This window comes from Trachemys scripta, chromosome 3, assembly GCF_013100865.1.
Source record: "Trachemys scripta elegans isolate TJP31775 chromosome 3, CAS_Tse_1.0, whole genome shotgun sequence".
In the NCBI taxonomy this organism is placed as follows: domain Eukaryota; kingdom Metazoa; phylum Chordata; order Testudines; family Emydidae; genus Trachemys; species Trachemys scripta.
The window spans coordinates 66,303,276-66,325,079 of NC_048300.1; the positions used below are offsets into that span (position 1 = coordinate 66,303,276).

The 21,804-nt window shown below is 38.4% G+C and overlaps 1 protein-coding gene across 2 annotated transcripts in view; it reads left to right on the plus strand.

The window, feature by feature from the left end:
• Positions 1-21,804, plus strand: part of AHCTF1 (AT-hook containing transcription factor 1) — a 76,365-nt gene that overhangs the window by 27,718 nt on the left and 26,843 nt on the right. For both annotated transcript variants that reach the window (XM_034764977.1, XM_034764978.1), the window contains exons 6-20: positions 1,449-1,565; positions 3,092-3,176; positions 5,480-5,630; positions 8,833-8,965; positions 9,058-9,239; positions 9,729-9,790; positions 12,202-12,330; positions 14,802-14,892; positions 14,977-15,066; positions 15,247-15,387; positions 16,824-16,928; positions 17,733-17,826; positions 19,026-19,149; positions 19,227-19,283; positions 20,971-21,117. In XM_034764977.1, the coding sequence (XP_034620868.1) occupies positions 1,449-1,565; positions 3,092-3,176; positions 5,480-5,630; positions 8,833-8,965; positions 9,058-9,239; positions 9,729-9,790; positions 12,202-12,330; positions 14,802-14,892; positions 14,977-15,066; positions 15,247-15,387; positions 16,824-16,928; positions 17,733-17,826; positions 19,026-19,149; positions 19,227-19,283; positions 20,971-21,117 (1,708 nt within the window). The remainder of the gene's footprint in view (positions 1-1,448; positions 1,566-3,091; positions 3,177-5,479; positions 5,631-8,832; positions 8,966-9,057; positions 9,240-9,728; positions 9,791-12,201; positions 12,331-14,801; positions 14,893-14,976; positions 15,067-15,246; positions 15,388-16,823; positions 16,929-17,732; positions 17,827-19,025; positions 19,150-19,226; positions 19,284-20,970; positions 21,118-21,804) is intronic.

Genomic DNA, 21,804 nt, shown 5'->3' on the forward strand with positions numbered 1-21,804 from the left:
ACTCACTCTACTTACCCCAAGCCCCAGAACCTTCTTTCTTGTACAACCAATGTGCTAAGTTTTCGGTACCACATTTTGAAAAAAGACAATTCAGAGGAGATTGGCAAAAATAATAAAATTTTGAAAATCAGGCCTATAATAAAATGCTCAGAGAATTAGTTTGAGTTCTACCTTGTCAGATGTGCAAAGGAGATGTTATAAATTATCTCAAACCACTTCTGTTAATCATCAAGGAAAGAAGGAAGAAAGAAATGGTTTTAGGTACCGAGTATCAGAGGAGTAGCTGTGTTAGTTTGTATCCACAAAAACAACGAGGAGTCGGTGGCACCTTAAAGACTGACCGATTTATTTGGGCATAAGCTTTTGTGGGTAAAAAACCCACTTCAGATGCATGGAGATGGTTTTAGGTAAAACTTCAGTTAAATAGAACAAGCTACTCCATTGTTCGAGATGTTCAAAGCTGGACATTTCTACTAGAAGTGTCAAAGGAGAGAAAAAGCATTGATCCTACAACAATGCAGGGGATAGATTAGAATAGTGGTTCTCAACCAGGGGGTATGCAGAGGTCTTCCAGGGGTACGTCAACTCATCTAGATATTTGCCTAGTTTTACAACAGGCTCCATAAAAAGCACTAATGAAGTCAGTACAAATTAAAATTTCATATAGATAATGACTTGTCTATACTGCTCTATATGCTATATCAGTGTTTCTTAACCTGGGATTGTGGGATAGGTTTAGGGGGTTGCAAGTGCAGGGCTGGCATTACAGGGTGGCAAGCAGGGAAATTGCCTTGAGCCTCACACCACAGGGGGCCCCACAAAGCTAAGCCCTGCTGCCTGGGACTGAAATCAGACTCTTGAAAGGGGTACGGTAGTTTGGTAAGGTTGAGAACCACTGGATTAGAAGACTCATTGGAAAGTCTTTCCAATTCAAGTGAGTTTGAGGAAAGAAACTTTATTTTACATAGCTGGATTAAACAAATTACATGGCATTTTTGGAAAAATTCTGGTCTGGTCAAAAGATAAACAGGTAAAAGTCCTAAAAGTAACCCAACTACTTATGTGCTCTTTTGGCCATCATTTGTGGTTTGAGCAGATTCACCCTCCTCCCCCCTCCCCCCCCATTCATGCTGACTGCTCGTTTAACTACAGTCACCCAGGAAAAAACATAGAACACATCAATAGATGTGAGTAGTCCAGATGTTCATAATATTGTACTTATTTACATTGAAGTTTATTTGCAGTCATGTTGCTCGATTGCCTAGCTTTGTTAAATCCTTCTGAAATTGTTAAATATGTTCTCTAAAATTAAAAATTTTAAATAATTGTAAGTATTTCTGGCATGAGAAAATGGTGTGGGCTTTTGAAGTGCTGATTGGAACACTTGGAAAGATAAATGTCAGACATCTAATCACCCAATTAATTCCCTCCCACACACTTTGTTCTAGATACCACTTTCAGCTAGAAGGAGGGAGGATACCTGTCTATGCTGTTACTTTTCAAGAACCTGAAAATGATCCCCGCAATTGCTGTTACTTATGGGCAGTTCAGTCTACACAAGAAAGGTCAGTGAAGACTGCTTTAGAAAACTAACTGATCTGTTGTCCAACTAACTGACTTTGAGTGGGTATACATATGCAACTCTGAACTTGTTATAAATGTAAATCTTTACCTGGGTTACTAATTGGAGAATTGATCCCTTAATATTGCATTTTTTTTTTCCAATTGAAGGGCCAATATGTAGTGTTGTAGCTATGAATCATTTCAATCTTGTAATCTTAATCTTTTTGAATCTGCTCTGGCATTTTTTTTTCAAAAAAATTGTTTTTGATCACTTGGAAAATGTAAGTGCACTCAGTTTAATCTTGACAATGGAACCACAACTGCCACCTCTATAATAGCTGAGAAGTAGTGAGGCTTTTAAGTGTAATTTCAATCTGTTGCCTTCTTCCTACAAAATGGTATTGTGAATCTTAATTGCTCTCGTAAAGAGAACTTAAATCATTATAGCACTTGTGAAATGCCACCGAAAGTTGCAGCCATGCAAAAGACTTTATTTTTTGTATTTTACAAAAAGCTTTATACTTGACTTTTAGGTAGCTTTCATAGAACTCCTGCAAGTACAGAGAGACAGGACCTACTGAGTACTACTGTGATGAACACCTAGAAATGCCTTGTTCCTAGAGCAATTTTCTAGTGTTTTGTCTGGTTTTAAATGTCCCAAGTGATAAGCTACTATCACTTGTCTTGGAAGACTATTCGTTATTAAAAGTATTTCATGACCTCCTTATTTCTATCTTTGACATTAATAAGGTGCCCATCGTCTTGTATCTGAGCAAGAGTATATGTGTATATATGTATGTATATGCTCTTTTTTTTTTTTTTCTTCCTGTGTAATACCCTCTCCATTTGAGTTGTGGCTTTTAGAGCAGGTTTTTATTGCATTTATTCAAATGGCTGTCTTAGAGCTGTTTTTGTTGTATTTTGGTTGTTTCCCAAGAGCCTGGGGAATGCTTTTATATAAAAACTTTAATTCAGGTTTTCAGAAAGTAGGCAAAACAGAAGTAACTATCTTTTTAATCATTCTTTCTCAAACTCAGAACTTTGGTTCTTCCTTAGTTTCATAACATGACAAAATAATACAATCAGAGCATGCAGTTTAGATTGTAAGTTTTAAATTTAAGGCTCTTTGGGTAAAGGTTTCTGCATTAACATTTCATTGTAAAGAACTGATGCCGGTAGTGTTTTTATAGATAAATGTTAAAGCTCTGGAAAATTTTGTGGTTAACATTAATCTGAAGTCCTTGGAGTTAAGCTAAAAAGCAGAGTTCCGGAATTCAGTCAGTTAAATACCGAGTGCCAAATGAAAAAATCTTCAAATGTATTTCTTCTTCTGCTACAATTGTCCAAATATGACAAATTATAATTGATTGGAAAGTGGGTTGTTTTCCAGTTTATAACAGAAGCATCATCCTTTTAAATGTACAATACAGTATGGTTCTGCTTTGCTTTGGCAATAGCTATTTATCAGATATTTCAGATGGATTGCAAAGGTGCTGAACTTATACTCAAACTTGTAATTTCTTTCTAGTGAAGGAGATGTTGTGAGTTTGCATCTGCTGCAGTTAGCCTTTGGTGACAGAAAACGCTTGGCATCAGGACAAATCATGTATGAGGTAAAGTATGTATGTCTATGAAATACAACTAACACTGTATTAATCAAAAATTGGAAACAGTAATATTCACTGTCATGGTTGGGGCTAGGGATACCCTCCTCATGTCTTTCTGAATGCACTAATTTCAGGCCTTGGGTCTCATGCCTTACCTTCGTGGGTTGGGTTCTCCCACTTTTAGACAGGAGTACTAGACTGCAGTACCACTGTATCAACTGTATTTACCTTCCACTGGACTTGGTACCTGGGTTACTTCCCTTTGGGAGCTGGGACCAGTGGTCTATATATTGTAACCCAGACAGCTTTCTTAAATCAAAGCATAAGAGAAGAGGGGTTTTTTGGTTTGTCTTTTAAACAGCCATGTTTATAGATGGTTTGTTTCTTCCCTAAAGGCTTAGGAAGATCAATATAATCCCAGAACCTCTTACCTCTGGGGTATGGGTGACAGTCTGTACCTCAGTCTCCCTGACCTTCAGGGACTCCCTTTTTAAATCTAGCCAAAGGTCTTTGTTCTGTCCTGTGTCTCTTGGACCTCATTAAACTGGTTGGGCTGCTCGGCAGCTGTCTGAGTGAATATATCTGCATTGTCTCTACTCTCTTGAAGTGGTTTGCCAGGAGATGTGAATATCAGGACCCACCTCTATTTCTTGACAACTCTGCTAGTGAATTAACACAATATACATATACAATAAGCAACACAATGACCTGATCAATATACAGTATTCATAAATTATTACAAGTAATGAATCTGTCATACTTATACATAAATCTTAACAAAAATCACTTTGTACTGTGTACTATTGAGGTTTGAAAAAACTGCTTCTGGAAAGTTTGACGCAAACGACAGTAATCTGATGTAGCAATTCCTCCCTCTTTACCCACTCCACTTCTGTTTTGATACCATTCTTTCCAGATATTTTGGAAGCAGTGTGGATGCATATAATTTACATTAACTTTTTGCAATATGAAATTTGGATATTTTTGCAGTGCTATACTGAGTTATTGGTTTGAAACATAGGCTTTAAATCTCCCAGTGTTTTCAGTTTCCTCCTGTCATGTGTTTCCCTTACAGCAAGAAAAGCTCCTTTCTCACTGTCGCTCATGTGAGTGTTGACTATATAAATGTTTAGGTACTGAAAGAAGATGTTTTTCAAAATTGAAAAGCAAAAATTGATAGTATGAGGACAAGGTATAAATATTATAAAGTGATTAAACTTTTTTTCTAAATATGGATGCCATTGCTTTATCTTAGTTTACATGCACAGTCATAGTGAAGGCAAAGTTGATACACTGCTCTGGATTAACAGAATGTGCTCTGTTTTACCGTAGGTTTTGATTTTTTTTTTTTAAAAAGGGCTTTTCGTTGTAATTTAGTCATGTTTTTTATTTTACATTGCTATGAGTACTTTGGCAGGAGGATATGGGGAAGCGCCTCAAAATTATTATTTTTTCTCCCGTCAGCTTCAATTTTCTGTGTTTCTGCTTCACTTTATGCTGTTGTACTAGGACTCTGGCGAAAAGATCTTATTTTCTGTTCTGCCCTGTGTGTGGTCTCCTCCTCCCCACCCTCCCAAGCAAACATCTACATATTTTTACACCTCATAGGCATTCCCACCTCATGGCTTCCAATACCCTCATTTGCCCTGTACCAATGCTTTGACACACAAACTTTGTGTATCCCCGCACTGCTTGATTTCAGATGTATCTTTTGAGAAAGTCTGACTGGTATAACTATACATGAATTTCCAGAGTTGCTAAGTTTGTGCATGCGAAATGTTCATTTTTCTTTTCACATTACGTAAAGCTTGTTTGGATGAGATAGTGTGATATGGAAGAATGTATGGACTAGTATTTTGTCTTAAGTGTAAAAAAAAAAAAAAAAAAAAAAACTTTAAAATGTGAGTAGATTAGGATGACTATAGAAATGTATATTTAGCTTTTTAAGCTTATTATTGTAGGGGTTTAAGAAGGGGGGGAAAAAAAGGGAAAACTTGATTCTTAACTATTTGTCATATAGCTACTGCCAAGTCCTTGTAAAACTGCATAATAGAAGGAAAATTTTCCTGATAATGATGGACATTATTAGTATTTTTGTATCAACTTAGTTTTGATTACCAAAATTAGTTCCTCAGTTCTAGGGTTATTGAATACTTTATTGCACTTAATTTCTGTAACATGCCAAAATATATTCTAAAAAATATGTAATTTGGGATTCCTTTGGTTGACTCATAAGAGATGCAGTCTCTTCCATGTTTAAGTGTAATATCATACACATTCATTTCAAATAATTTTTATTTGTCTTTCAGGGTTTGGAGTACTGTGAAGAAAGGTACAGTCTAGACCTCACAGGTGGAGTCTTTTCATTAAGAGGGCAGACTAGCAATACCAAACTACTCAGTTGTCAGACTATAGAAAAATTTCGCAGCCATGTTGACAGAGAGGATGGCGTGAATGAAGGTTTGTTGCTAGGTCCAAAAAATTTTCAAGTTGAATTGTAACATAATGCTTTTGAAGAAAACAGTGGAGTTGGATTCTAAAAATATCTGTTCTAGCATGTGAGCATCACTCTGAAATAATTCTGTACCCACAGCCCTAAAAGTTTACTTAAATAGCTGTATAGAATAAACATATTTAAAGACTAAAAGTGAGGTGTTTGAGTTGCAATTAATATGGAAAACGACAGTGGAACAGGGAAACCTGATATGTAAGGTACATGATTAAATTGGAAAAAAATCTATCTCTGAGGTGTAGGCTTTTTGGTGTTCGGCCTTCTTTTTAACTTAAAGGTAAGTTAAAAGTATAATAATACTTTGGATACAGATTGTCCAAAGCTGTATTCTTGCTAGGCCTTTTTAATGCTGTCCTACTCTTGTGTGGAGGAAAAGATGATACAACTATTTCTATAATTAGTAAATACAGCAGGCATTAGCTTGCAAAGGCTGCCCAAAACGTGGAGTTCATACTGCTCGCTAATTTCTCCTGTAGGCTATTGTGCATATCCGTTCTATGTAGACAACTGGGCTGCTTTCAAGTTTTTGTATTTAAATAGCCAAATCAGATTGAGCTGTTAAACTCCCAGATTATCTGTTTAACTATATACTGAAACCCGAAAGTGGTCAGCTGCTTGCAGTGCTGATGAGCCGAAAGGGGCATCTGTGAAGGAGAACTTCAGTTTATGCGGAGAAAGGAGTCCTCTTCTCCCCCCCGCCCCCCTTCTGTTTAATCTCTGTAGTTTGTGCAAACACAATGAAAAAAGCTCTCTTTGGATTTTAAAAAAAAAAAGCACTTTAGTTGGGTGATATTTTTTTTTTCTAGGAAGTAAGATGAACTTTAAACACCCATACTCATGGGGGAAAGTATTTGACTTTGAATGCTTTCCAACCCCCGAACCTCCCCCCCCCACACACACACCCCTGGATAAATCTAAGTGTGTACAACTTTTTGAGGGATAAATGTAACCTAATTTTATTTTAAAAATTAACCTGATTTTTCTTTATGGAAAGATGGGGTTCAGGATTTGTAAAAGACAAAATCAACTCCTTCTCCCCCTCCGCCCCCCATTGTTAACCTGGGGCAAGTCTGTGCTTCTCTGTTCTAAAGCATGGAGCCTCTAGACTTTCTCAGTGGAATATCTGTACAAATTTAACATTGGTGAAACATAATTGTTCCCTTACCTTGTTTTCAGAAATGGCAGAACCATTTTTTGTTGTTGAAATCCTTAAAACAAACAAATCAGCCCAGGGCAGACCCTTGGCATAAAAAACTTCAGCTTTTATGGTTAAATTTTGGCAGTTATAAGCAGCTGAAAACAGGGTCTTACAATGGAAAATGTTAGGCAATTTTAACTAATGAAGCGCTGCCAGCACCACCTATAATTATTTATAAAACTTTTGATATTAAGTGTTCCTTTAAACGGCCTCTCTCCTAACCCCCGTGCATTTATTTCACTTTGAAGCAGTAGTCTGAGGCTCACTTATATGACAGATAGGCACAAACTGCATTCTGAAAAAGTTCCCACATGATATCAGTCCAAGTTATAGTTTGCAATTCTCTTTTCCCTTTCAGGTAGATAGTGAACTCTTTATTACAGTTTTACTTAGGCTGGGTCTACACTACCACGGTAAGTCGACCTACGCTACGCAACTCCAGCTAAGTGAATAATGTAGCTGCAGTCGACATACCTTAGGTTGCGTTACCGTGGGCTTTACACTGCAAGGGGTTGACCAGAGAAATTCTTCTCGTCGGGGATAGAGTACGGGGGTAGAGTACAGTGGTCGACTGGAGAGCTATCTGCTGTCGATTTGGCAAGTCTTCACTTGACCCGCTAAATTGACCGCCAGTGGATCAATCTCAGAGCGTCGATACCGGCTGTAGTGTAGACCTGCCTTAGGTTTAACCTACACTAGAAAATTAGGTTGGTGTAAGTCACTCAGAAGTGTGAAAAATCCACACCCCTGAGTGGTGTAGTTTAGCTGGCCTGAGTCCCCATATACACTGTGCTAGGTTGATGGAAGAATTCTTCTGTTAACCTAGCTACTGCCTCTATGGAGGTGGATTACCTATGCTGACAGGAGAATCCCTCCTGTTGGCGTAAGTAGTGTCTACATTGAAGCGCTGCAGTGTTTTAAGTGTAGACAAGCCCGTAGTTATTTGAGCCATTGATCTAAAATAGAACAGTAATGAATAGTGAGGTGAGGGAAGAGGAAGACCGCTTCTTTGCACTTAAGATTTTCTGTCTAGACTTTCTGCTACTGCTGATCAGAGAGCACACGCTGAAAGAGTAAAAGCTGTGTTGAGGTAAACTGATTCAGTTGTTTTTTAAACTTAAGAATCAATGACTTCAAAGATTATTTGAGCAATTAACAAAACAGAAGATAGAACAGAGGCTCACAGAAGAACACTTGTAGGAAATGGGATGGGGACTCCAGACTGGAAATGATGTACCTAAAAGAACCTAATAAGGGTAAAAATATTCATATATTAGATTTGTATAGTTAGTTTGTTCCCCATATTTCACACACCAAGAGCACGGGGCATTAAGATTCTCCTTTGCTCACATTTAGAGGAAACTCCCTTTCTGCCCCATCAAAAACAACAACCCTTATTGGAAGCTACTATAGTATTAGGCAACATACGTTGTGTTTTTTAAATTAAGGTATTTGTTCCAGTTATGTTACGTGATATTCTTGTGACATTTGTATTTTGAATCTATCTGGTTGAAAAGTGGCTATTCTAGAAGCATGTAAATGAGGCAATTACACAATGATCAATAAGTGAAATAATGCAAACCACTAATCTGACATTCATCTTAATTTCATATTGATGGTACTTCTTAAAGGTGTTAACTTATATTTTTTTAATACATAGCTACATATTTTGATAAAATAACTGGAAATATGGGAAATTCAGATTAGCCTGGTCCCAACAATAGATATTTTATTAAATCTGATATATGAACAAAATTAATCTGGGTTACAGCTATTGAAGAAGTTAACATTTCATATCTTTAAGTCAGTAAGGCATTCTGCCAAAATATTGAGTGTTGTTTTTCTACCCCAACAATAGTGTTAAACAAGTAGTATGACAAGTTGAACTAAAATTCGTTACTGTGTAGCAATATCTGCTGATTTATTTTAAAGAAATGCCATCTTTCTTACAGTAATATCTCCTGATACGAGTGTGTCAGTCTTCAGCTGGCAAGTGAATACATACGGCCAGGGCAAACCATCTACTTATTTGGGCGTATTTGACATAAATCGCTGGTATCATGCTCAAATGCCAGATTCTTTGAGGTGAGACTTCATTGTGTGTATTTTACATAGCTTTCAAAATGGTTATAAATGATTAATTGACTTCTTACTTGTGTGTATTTACTTTCTCTAAGACCAGGGGAATTTCTTCATAATTGCCCCTATTTTGCATTATGGTCGCTGGATGCTGTAGTGAGTATGACTTCTCCACACCACATCTTGGATATTCTAGTACATGAGCGAAGCTTAAGTCGTGGAGTTCCTCCTTCATATCCACCCCCTGAGCAGTTTTTTAATCCAAGCACCTACACTTTTGGTATGTATTGCAGCTTAGCTGACTTTAAGAGAGCAAGCTTAATAAGTGAATTGAGGTTATGTCATTTATGTCATATGTTTTGTTTCCTGCTTGTGACTTTAAACAATTAGAAACACTTATATTTTACTTTAAAATACTTTCCAATATTAAAGAACTATTTTGAGACACAGATTGCCAAATTTTGATATCTAATGCATTTATAATCTAGCCTGTGAAGAAATGATTGTTACAGAAATTAAACAGGGTTACTTTGTGTACTGTGCTAGAGCTGTTTTATATAGTGTACAGCCTAAGTAAAATTTCTACACAGATGTGTGAATGTTGCAAAATAAATTTGTAAGTGAACTAATGAGCCAAATCAGTATTTATTTAGCTTTTTAATCCACTCCCAATATTAACCCAATTTTTAATAGAAGCTGTTTACTTTGTATTGCTGTACCATATCCTCAAAAATGTAGATTTTTAGCCAAGTGCTCTTTGTTTTCTTAGATGCTACTTGTTTGTTGAACTCTGGAGTTGTTCACATGACTTGCACTGGGTTTCAGAAGGAGGTACTTCTTTTTCTTTTTCTTTCTAGCTTTCTTTCTGATATCTAAAAATGGTCATCTTCTGTCATTTGTATTGAACTGAGTTATATTTACCAATGCAGGGGGGAGAGCATTTTGTGCTAAAAGGGCTATATCTTGCCCCATTAAAGTCAGTGATAAAATTCCTATTGGCTTCAATTGGAACAGGTCCTAAATATGTGTAGGTGAGTCTGATGTAGATTTCTCAGGAGGTAACGATAAAGCCATATGTGACTTGGTTTGAATTCTAGATTATGGAGAGGTAACATCCTTGTCTCTCCATACATAAGGTTGCAACTGTTTCTTTTAAGCCTGGATTTTCATCATTATACAATTTAGGACAGGAAAAAGATTAGAAAATGTGGTGGATAATTTAGGATGGAGAGGATTTTGTTTGTGTATTTCATGCATACATGTCCAAGCACAACTTTCAAGCCCTTCATGGATTAGAGCTGCTGAGAGAATGAGTCTGGACCTGGGACCTTATATTTTTAGGAGGGAAATTATTTTCTGAATTGGAAAAGGGAGAACCAGTTACATTTCACCTAAGTAAATTTTTGGTACTTAAATAGCTATAAACTGAAGTCATACATGTAGTAGGTGTTGCCATATGCAGTAGAAATTGAGTGTAGTTTTGTGCACAACACTTGTGTGCTGAAGACTTCATCTCTTCTACACATGTTTATAAAACCTCAAAATATTCATGAGCTGGATACTGTCTAGTCCTTGCTCCCTCATTAGCTGGCACTTCTTCAGTAGAAATGCAGTAACTCCTCACTTAACTTTGTAGTTATGTTCCTGAAAAATGCTACTTTAAGCTAAACGATGTTAAGCGAATCCAATTTCCCCACAAGAATTAATGTAAATAGGGATGGTTAGGTTCCAGGGAAACTTTTTTTGCCAGACAAAAGACTCTAGAATATATTCATATTCAGAGGGTGGGATGCATCCCAGGGAATGCATTACTTCTAAATGATGAACTAGCACACAGCTGAGCCCTCAAGGGATAACGTGTTGTTAATACAGCCTCACACTCTACAAGGCAGCACAAATGGAGGGAGGGGAGACAGCATGGCAGAGAGAGAGAGAGAGAGAGAGACGCGCATTGCCCCTTTAAGTATGCTGACCCCACTCTAAGTACATTGCCTTTTTAACTAGATTAGCAAATTGAGACAGCAGTGGCTGCCAGCATGCTCCCTCCATCCTGAGCCCTATGGTGTCCCCCCTTGCTTTGTGGAGATAAGGTACAGGAGTGGGGGTTTGGGGAGGTACCCTGACGTTAGCATCCCTCTTCCTCCCACCTCTACACAGCTAGCAGGAGGCTTCCAGGAGCAGCTCCAAGGCAGAGGGCAGGAGCAGCACACGGCTGAGGGACAGCTGAACTGCCAGCAATTGATAGCCTGCTGGGCAGCTGCCGCACAAGGAACTTAGGGGAGATGATGGGGGGCTGCCGGTCCACCATGGTTTCAAGCCCCCACCAGCTAGTTCCAACAGGCTGCTCTTTCTGCAAGCAGTAGACAAAGCAGGCAGCTGCCAAACAACATTATAAGGGAGCACTGCGCAACTTTAAATGAGTGTGTTCTCTAATGGATCAGCAACTAAATGATGTTAACCGGGATGATTAAGTGAGGAGTTACTGTAAACTCTGGGGTGCTGGTTCAGCCACTCAGAGCTGATGCACCTCTGACTTTGTTGCTATCCCTGTGTGAGAAGCACCTATTGGTGTAGAAAAAAGCCACAAGAGTGTGCTTTCTTGGCCCTTTTGGCATTCCTTTACTCTTCTCAAAAGTTGTTCTTGTAACTTAAGACAAATCTGGTAAATTACAGCCATGCAGCTCAACTAAGGAGACCAAAAAGTCCCCAAGATTGCACATATTTTGGCTGTTTTTTCAAATCTCTATTTCTCCCACAGATAAGAACAGAGAGAATCTCACTAAGTTTTTGGTTTATGTGTGTATAATTTTAGCATTCATTTCTGCTGGGATGCTAGAGTCAACATTTAAGAAGCAGCATGGTGTGTGTGTGTGTGTGTGTGTGTGTGTGTTAATAGAGAAGCTAGACAAATATTTAGACAAGATAGTCTAATGGCCAATGTCTTATTTGAGTAATCTGAGACTTTTATTGTGAGAAGTTTAATTGTTCAGGTATGTGCTTTGTTGCTTTGGTATGCCATCTCAAAGACTATACAATTGTTAAATTTACATGCCAACTTGGTAAAGTATACTTGTGAGGTAAGATTTCTTTGCTGCTTCTATTTAGAGAAGAGAAGCATTTGGGCTGGGGGAGGGTGTATAACATTTCTGTTGTAAATTACTCATATTTATCAATTGACTAAACATCAGAGTTGAATAATTATAGCTGTTTTAATTTGAAATTGTTTGTCATTAATGTTTCAGACCTTACATTTTTTAAAGAAATCTGGTTCTTCTTTAAATGAAGCTATTCCTGATAACTTCAATAGATGTCTTATCGCTGGCTTGCTGTCTCCGAGACTTATTGATGTACAGCCTTCTAGTTTGAGTCAGGTGAGAATATGTTGGCATTTTGTTTAAATGAAATTATTTGTAAAACTACAAGAAAATGTGATAAATATCTTCATACGATTTGCCTGTGGCATAAAAAACAAATATATACAGGGGTGAAAGTAACTTAAAGGACTTACTGGTGCTGGAGTCCTGAGCAGGGGACAGGGCCTCAACTGGAAGAGGCATGCCCTCAACTGGAAGAGGTGGGGCCTTTAAATCCCCAGGCCTTTTAAATCAAGATTTAAAGGGCCTGGGGATCCAGCTGCAGTAGTGGCAGCTGGGAGCCTCAGGCCCTTTAAATCACCCCCAGAGCTACCAGCTGCAGAGGCAGTTGGGAGCCCTGGGGCTAGGGGGTAATTTAAAGGGCCCGGGGCTCCAGCTGCCGCTACTGCAGCGGAGCCCCAGGTCCTTTAAATCGCCGATGGAGCCCCGGGGGCTCCTGGCTGCCGCTGCTACCTCAGGGCTCTGGCGGAGATTTAAAAGGCCCAGGGCTCCACTGCGGTAGCGGCGGCCGGGAGCCCCTGGCCCTTTAAATCACCGCTGGAGCCCTGCTGCCACTATCCCTGGGCTCCGGCAGCGGGGCTTGGGCAGCAATTTAAAGGGCCCGGGGCTCCCACCCCCACCGCTACCACCTTGGGCCCTTTAAATCGCCGCCCGAACCCTGCTGCCAGAGTACCAGGGGTAGCAGCGGCAGCCGGGGACTCCCACGGTGATTTAAAGGGCCGGGAGCCCCAGGCCCTTTAAATCACTGGCCTGGGGAAGCCAGTCTAGTCCGACACGGAGTACCGGCCCTTACTGGCTTACTTTCACCTCTGAATATATACTACAGTTGGCTGAAATAATAGATTTTCTAAATGAATGCAAATTACTTATGCTGTTTAATAAAACTTAAGTCATACAGATCAACTTGAGCTGGAGAATGACTTAATTTGGTGTCAGAGATTTATGTATCCATTGCTGAACTAGGAATATATTGACATGGACTTACTCTTGACCTTCTACTCTAGTAATAAACTTGTGCACTGTGGTGATGTGGAACTTGCTTAGGATTTTCCTTTGATATAGTGTTCTTTGCTATAGCTCTTTCTATAACTAAAAAGCTTTTGAGAGAGAAAGTTGAAATAGCATTTTAAATTCTAGAAGTCTGAGCATCATAACTTCTGTGTAAATTACTGTGAATAAATTACTTTTCCTGGAAAGGAATGAATGTTTTACAGTGTTCAAGATCAGAATGTCAAGTAGTCCTAAGGGTAAACCACAGCATAATGATCAGAAGGATTGGTTTACCTAAAATAACAGTAAAATACACTTGCCTAAAATCAACTGTTCATTTTTAACATTGTATGACAGTGCTTAGCTGTTACCTGCATTTTCTGACAGGAAAAACAGCCTGCTGTCTGTTGAACTTGCTAGTGTTGAAATTTGCATAGTAGGGTTGAGATAGAGGGGAAACTACTAAAAATGAGCTTAACCTGAAAACCCAAACAGCTTTTTGTAAAGTGTATTGACTTTGAAAACTGTTTCCCACCACCAGAGCTAGATCATTGCTAACGCCGATGATGGCATTAAATCGCCGCCTGAACCCTGCTGCCAGAGTACCAGGGGTAGCAGCGGCAGCCGGGGACTCCCACGGTTCCATTAAAGATGGAACTGTGAAACAAAACAAAACAAAATTGGTTTTACCTTCTTCTGCTCTTTTATGTTGTATTAAAAACTACCTGATGCACTTCCAGCAGAAAGAAGCCACCTTCTTGTTCTCATGAGAAATACCTGATTTTTCACTTACCTTCCTTGTTAACAAACTTTCCCAAGATTATTGGAAAGATGTGATATTTAGTTGTACTTCTTACTTCTCTAGTCAAAATATGTATTTTGAAGGTGGAAATGGTGAAGTCTGTATATTGTAAGAAAACAGTAAAGTGCAAGAAACCCTCACCAAAGAACTGTTTTCATTGTGTTGCTCCTTTCTTTTCATAAAACTGCTGCTAGTTTTCAAATCTCTGGACAGTAAGGTCAACAAACAGCAAGAGCACAGATGCCTTTCCCCCAGTGCACTTATAGTATATAGGTATTTCTTCCTATTCTTTGGTGCATGCTACCCGTAATCACAGAGTAAATAACTTTTTAGAATTCAGTATTTGAAGGGATGAAAAGGATAAGAGGCAAACTCTATTAAACACTCTTAAATTGATAAAGAAAAAAAATCCAAATGTAACAACTTTGAAACTCTGCTTTTGGGACGTTTTATCTACAGCTAAGAACTAAGATGGTCTGGAAAGAATCGTCTGGGGGTAAAAAATTTCTAATCATGCTTCGCTAATTTTGTACTGATTTTGTTCAAACGTAATAACTGATTGTTTTTGGCATCCAGATACGTTGCATACAATTGGAAACAAATCTTATTTACCATTGCTGTCTTGAAAGCATTTGAATCTTTTTTACTATCTATTTTATCTCTGTTACATTTTTAGGAGGAGCAGTTAGAAGCTATATTATCTGCTGCTGTCCAAACAAGTTCTTTAGGACTTCTTACTGGCTGCATCAAACAGTGGACAGCTGAAGGTAATACTCTGCTTTTTATTAACTTTATTCTTTGACCTAGAAGAGAATTTGTTCTCATGATTTTTTTTTTTTTTTTTCAAATAGAACAGCCAAACTCAGCTGCTAACCTGCGCTTTGTTCTCGAGTGGACATGGAATAAAGTGATTTACACAAAAGATGAGTTTGACCGGATGTGTAAGTACTAGAATATAGTCATTTTACAGGAAATAAGTGTTATCTTTCCTAATTTGAATACGTGCAGTAAAGTGGGTGTATTAGTATTTCACATGGTGGTTTGTATGTCCACAGAAATGCTTTTAACTCTTCTCCTGAAGTTGCGTACAGACTAACCATGTAATGTTTGTCCTTTATAAGGTGTTCCACTGTTTGATGGCTCATGTAACTTCATTGATCCACAGACTATACAGTCTCTTCAGCACTGCCAATTGCTTCTTAGCAACCTTAGCACAGTCTTGAACTGCTTTCTAACAGAAGCACAAGAGCTCACTGAGAGAGGTTTGTAACAGTATTATCAACTTGAGTACGTTTTATTTTCTAAGGTAGAGGAATAGGCCTGAGTCATGGAAAGCGTGAGCTTTCCCTAGTTTCCCTTTTTCAGTTTTACTTTTTTTTCTTAATTTTCTCCAGTTTGCAAAGGAGGCTCAAACTGCTTGTTTGGAATTTGCAATCAGGTTCAGCAGCTGGGAGAAGGATTGAGTCTATAAGTGGGGAACGTTGTAGTTGTCAATTAACCCCCAGGGAGGAGGCTATGGGAGGTTGCTTACTGAGTGTGCATGTGGGTGGAATAGGGTAGTCAGCTCAAGAAGATGTGTAAGAGGCCACTGGCTAGAACAGGGGTGGGGAATCTTTTTTCTATCGGGGCTACTGACCCGCAGAAAAAAATCAGTTGCAGGCTACATGCACATCTGTACAGACACATGCCCGCGAGGGAGCTCAGAGGCTCAGAGCTTCCCCTTGGTTCCAGGATGGGGCCAGAAATGAGGGGTTCAGGGTGCGGGAGAGGGGGATAAAGGCTCCAGATGGAGGTATGGGCTCTGGGGTGGGGCTGGGGATGAGGGGTTTGCGGTGCAGGAGGGGCTCTGGGCTGGGGCCAAGAGGTTTGGAGTTCAGGAGCGGGCTCAGGGCTGGGGCAGAGGGTTGGGGTGTGGGTGAGGGCACGGGGCCTGGGAGGGAGTTAGAGTGCGGGAGGGGGTTCCGACCTGGGTCAGGGGGTTTGGGGTGCGGGCTCCAGCCGGGCAGCGCTTGCCTTAAATGGCTCCCAGTCAGCAGCACAGCGGGGCTAAGGCAGGTTCCCTCCCTGCCAGGGCTCTGTGCTGCTCCCAGAAATGGTCACCATGTCTGGCTCCTAGGCAGAGGGGCCAGGGGGCTCTGTGCCGTGCATGCTGTCCCCCGCAGCTCCCATTGGCTGTGGTTTCCGGCCAATGGGAGCTGCGTAGCTGGCGCGGGGTGAGGCTTTTAACAGCTTTTTAACAACTGGACTTTTAACAACTGGACTTTTAACAGCCTGGGAACCCTGGCTTCCCTCTGCAGTGGGGTGAGCCTGCACGGAGACTTGCTGTGGGCTGGAAATAATGAAGCAGCAGGCCAGATCTGGTCTGTGGGCCGTAGGTTCCCCATCCCTGGGTTAGAAGCTGCAGCCCCTAGGGTGAGGTGTGTGTTATTAATACCCAAGAATTTTCTTGCCACTTCATGAAGTCTGAAGTCTTGAACAGGGTGAGAGCTAGCAAATCCAGGTGTCTCCATAAGAAATGCATAGGAAAAACTGTAAAGGAATAGTTGTTTCCAAGGATTGATTAGGAATAAGAAATGTACAAATTTCTTGAATGCTTTCAATACAATAAAAAAGAACCAGTTTATCAATGTCATCATAGTTAATATTTTTGGTAACTGAAGGAGTTGAATGGCAACGTAATTTTATAAACTCTTTCCAGGTTTTACAGATTTGACAAATAAGCAGGTTGTAACCAGCCTCATTTCTCAATATGCACATGTGGTCATTTGGTTCTGCCGGTCCAGTCTCCTTCCAGAGGGTTTAGGTAAGTTTTGAACAATAACACACTTCAGATGTGACAAGCGCTTTCCATTTTGTGCAATATTTTCTTCCAACAGAAAAATTCTTCAAACCATAATTTGGTAAATGACTTTATCAACAAATTGTGTTGGTACAGCTGTAACGTATACTTAAGTTTAGTCAACATAGATTAACCTTTTATGTAATTGTTGTTTTAATCCAGTTATAACGCTGGCTTTACTTTTAAGTATTCCACATATTTTGGTAAATATTTACTTGTGGTGGTAAACTCCTCCTTCCATAAGAAGTCTCTTAGTAGGTTTAGAATTCGGTGTATTCAGTTTCCTATCTAACTGCCTTTATATAGCCAGTATTTTGATGGCGTTTTTTTATGCAGTAAAAATGCATGTATTGGCTTACATAGATGTAGAAAACAATCTGCTTATAAATGCTCCCTTTACAAATTTAAAAAAGCAGTCCCCACCTGAGATCACCTAAAAATATATTTTATTCAGCTGGGGAAGATAACCCAGAAACTCTTTTACTTCATATGGTCTGAATTACCCAGTAATCTTTATTCATGGGATAATTTTCAAATATGGGTCGCTTACTAAAATAAGGAATGAAGTGAGCCTTGTGACTTACTTTGCTATCTTACTAAATTTTTTAAAAGAGCAGAATTAGAACCACTTTCTTCCAAAGTTGTCAAATTGCTTGTTCTTAATATTAAAAATGAAACTCAGCAATTTTGTCTGTTTCAAGTCTTTTAAAATTACTTCAGATTTTATTAGGTTTCTTGAACTAAGTATTTTTTCTCTGTTGCATGCAGATGATGATATGCAGTTGTCTAGGCCTTTCTACAATTACCCACTGATACAAAGCTACTGTACCGGTCACCGACAGAAACTAGAGCGCTTGTCAAGGTAAGGTTCATTCACAAACACACCCACGCCCACCATTGAATTCAGAGGGACTGCTTTCATATGTAAAGGTGGAGAGGGGTGTTCTTGAGCTCAGGGCCACTGTTGGTCTACTTGCCCTTTTTTATGAAGTAAAGTGAAACAATCCTTGACCTGATTTTATAAATATATTGGGTAATACTGTAGATAATTTAATCCAAAGGCTAAACTGTGTGACTTCTGCAATTCAAAAAGATAGTTTATTTGGTAACGTGGCATTAATTGTCTCTGATTCAAGACAGATAGGCAGCACCACGTTTCCAAAACTTTTGTTTAGGCATGCAAAGATGAACTATTCAAAAAGGGTTAGCTCTTTATAATGTCTTATCGAATAGTCATTTAAAGTCTGTTTTAGGACTAAATCCCTTTTTTGGAGTTCACTTGTGTACATTTTTATACTTCAAGAAGGTGGCCCTCACTGTTGTGTTCAGTTGGAACATTTGAAAAACTAGTTCTCTTCTAACTTGGTACCCAGTTAGAAATTACACCTTTATCTGAACTTTTTACAGACTTGTTTATTTTTCATGTGAAATATCTTGACTAGGATTAATATAGATTTTTAATCTAAAATCACACCGATACAAATCAAATAGAAATAATTATAAACATTTTCCAGCAGGATTGGAGCTAAGGAAGATACTAGAGAGAAGGTGGAAAAATACAGCAAACACTCAGGCCTTGTCTACACAACAAAATTAGGTCAACTGAAGTCGATGTACAGCCACCACAGTAATTAAAGTGGTGGTTCACATGCACACTATGCTCCTTCTGTTGATAGTATGGGTCCTCACCAGAAGCACTTCCACCAACTGAAGTGGGGCATTGTGGGGTACTGACAGCTCTTGGAGCTCTGTTGTCTTGGGGCTCACAGCCAGTGTCTACACAGACGTTGCCACGCTCTAACTACATCAATCTAAGCACTACACCTCTTGCAGAGGTGGAGTTAAGTCAATATAATGGGCGACTTACATTAGCGGGAGCAACATTGTAGTGTAGACACAGAGTAAGGTCGATGTAAGCTGCCTTTGTTGTATAGTGTTTTTCCTGCGACTTACCAGATAAATTTGGTTGGAGTTTCTTTAGTTGGTAAACGGGTTTTCATGACAGGTTGGAATTATTGCACTGTTTTTACACTATCAAAACCATGTTCTCTTTGATTGCAGAGGGAAATGGAATGCCGATTGCTTGATGATCGATGGACTGCTTTCCCAGTTAGGAGATCAAGTTGAGAAATTGTGGCGAAGAGATGAAGGAGGAACTGGGAAATATCCCCCTGCTAGCTTGCATGTAAGAAGGACTTCTTAAAAAGGCAAAAAATAATGATTTTACAAAATATATGGTTAATTTTTCTTTTTTCATCACAGGCGCTGCTTGATCTCTATTTGTTACAAAATATTGAAGAAACTTACAAACATGCAATTGTATCCTTTTGACAATGTTGAGAGAGATTGAAAATATAACCACACAATATATTTGCATTTAAAAGAATGTTTTTTGAATGCGAAAAAAGTTATGCTCCTGTGTTTATCATTAATTTCTTGAACTAGAGAATTATTGTATTTTGGACAGAATGAGCATAAATTTAGGATTAAGTTGTAATGAAATACTTGTTTCCTTTTTTATACTTTAGATTTTTCATTTTAATGGCTTCATTAAAACAACGTGATTTTGTAGCAAATAAGTGAAGTTATTCTTAGGATGTGAGAATTCTCTGTGCTCCGAAGCAGTAACAGTTACCTAATACTATTTACATCAGTACACATTCTTGCTGAAATCAGCGATTCTCCAGCACAAGAAACAATGTTTGCCTCTGTTCTATTGAAAACGCAGGCACATGGAATATTACCCAGAAAAAGGAGAATGAGGTGGAGAAAATGCTTGATTTTCAAGCTGCTAAAATATATAGAACATTTGCCTTTGCTAAACTTTGTGTGTTACTTAACCTAGGTAGGAGAGGACAGTTTGGATTTTAGACCCAGGGACTCCACACCTCAGTTGTTTTAAACTGTTAACTAAATAATTAGGCACTGATCAGAGGGAGAAGGTAGAAATTAGCAAAACATGATGCACAAACCCGATGAAATTTTTGTTATTTATGGCATGGTGGGAAGGCTTTCTCCATTCATATTTAATTTTTATTCTCTACACAGCTGAATTTACTGTTACAGTAGAACCTCAGAAATGGAGATTGTTCATAACTCTGATGTTCGTAATTCTAAATAAAATGTTATGGTTGTTCCTTTAAAAGTTTACAATTGAACATATAATTTAATTTGAACATTAATTTAATATAGCTTTCAAACTTTACTATGCAGAAGAAAAATGCTGCTTTCCCTTTATTTTTTTAGTAGTTTACATTTAACACAGTACTGTACTGTATTTGCCTTTTTATTTTTTGTTTTTTGCCACTGATTGTGTACTTCCGGTTCCAAATGAGGTGTGTGGTTGACTGATCAGTTTATAATGTTGGTGTTTGTAACTCTGAGGTTCTACTGTATTTCCAAATCCAGGAACTTGGTCACAGTATGGTTAAAACTTGTTACTGTGTCCCTGTTCTAAAGCATTGGTGTCTGAGGCATTAGCTCAATCATCTAGATATGGTTAAGTCCTATCTACAACATATTTGTGTGACTGGCTCCTTTACCTTGACTATTTTTCAAGTAATGGTGAGGCTATCCAGAATTCCATAGCAGTTTCTCTTAATAGAAGTACAGGATTCTTTCCTTACGGGAAGTTAAGTAAGAGCAGCTTTGTTCATTAGTTTTATCACAAAGCAGGGGTCCTATATTTATTACAACTAGGAGTGCAAATCTCTGCTCCATCACAATAACACTACCATTTCAGACTTGTGCAGTAGTGTTCTTTTACTAAAATGGGAAAATATTACAGTTTCTTTCAATACTGATAAACCAAACGTAGGTTTTTATGTTAATTCAAAATGCAGCTTTGGGATTAAAACCTGGCTTGTTGGGTTACAGTGGGCTGAAAATTGCAAGACAACTATTTTCTGCTGTGTAATACTTACTTTTGTTGTTACCTTCCCTAAATATATGTAAGAAACTTTCCTTCTTGAAAAGTTATTAGCCTTAATCAAGTACTTACTGTCAGACAATTTATTTGCTGCTAGATATCATGCATTCCTTTCCAAACAAAACAGAGACTTCATTTGATTCTTTCCCAACTGCCTTTGCTATCCCTTGGGGTCTGGTTAGACTTGTTCAAGGTTTTTGGCTTTTGGATCACAATGACTATGAGGTAAATAGTTTACTTAAGACATATATAAAGATGCAACCTTATGGTCTCAAGATGAACTTTGGGCATCTAATCACTAGTCAAGAGAGATAAAGGGCTAGAACTTTTAATGTTTAAATATTGTTAATGCATAAATTAAATGGAAACAGAAAGCAACAGTAAATTATACTCTGAAGTCTGATTATATTCAGATTTAGTTTAAAATGGAATAGAACCCAGTTGTAGTCAGCTTTATTTACACATATTTGAATTTTCCTAGCTACCTGATTCATCAAAACATTGTGCAAATTTCCAAAGATGGTTTTATGCAGATTTAAATGTTTAAAATATAGCTGAGGACTCTGCACCAAGAAATGAGGCAAAACTCTGTAAAAGTGACTTTTAAACCCAATGCAGATTTAAATTGTGTATGTTTTTAATACTTTAATTCCTTACCTGTGATGATATAGCTAATATAGTATGCTTTTCAAGTTTGGTAGAATAATTTTCATAGCAACTGCTAAGAAGTTAAAAGAGCAAATTTCCAAATCTATCCTCAATGAGTAGTTTTAAAAGGACATTCTCACTGCTGTCTCCAGAGACGGAGAGACCAAATTGTCAAGAATTAAACAAAGTGCAACCCAAGAAACAATCAACTAAAAGCCAAAACAGAAGTACTGAAATGACTAGTGAATAAAGTGCTTAGTACTA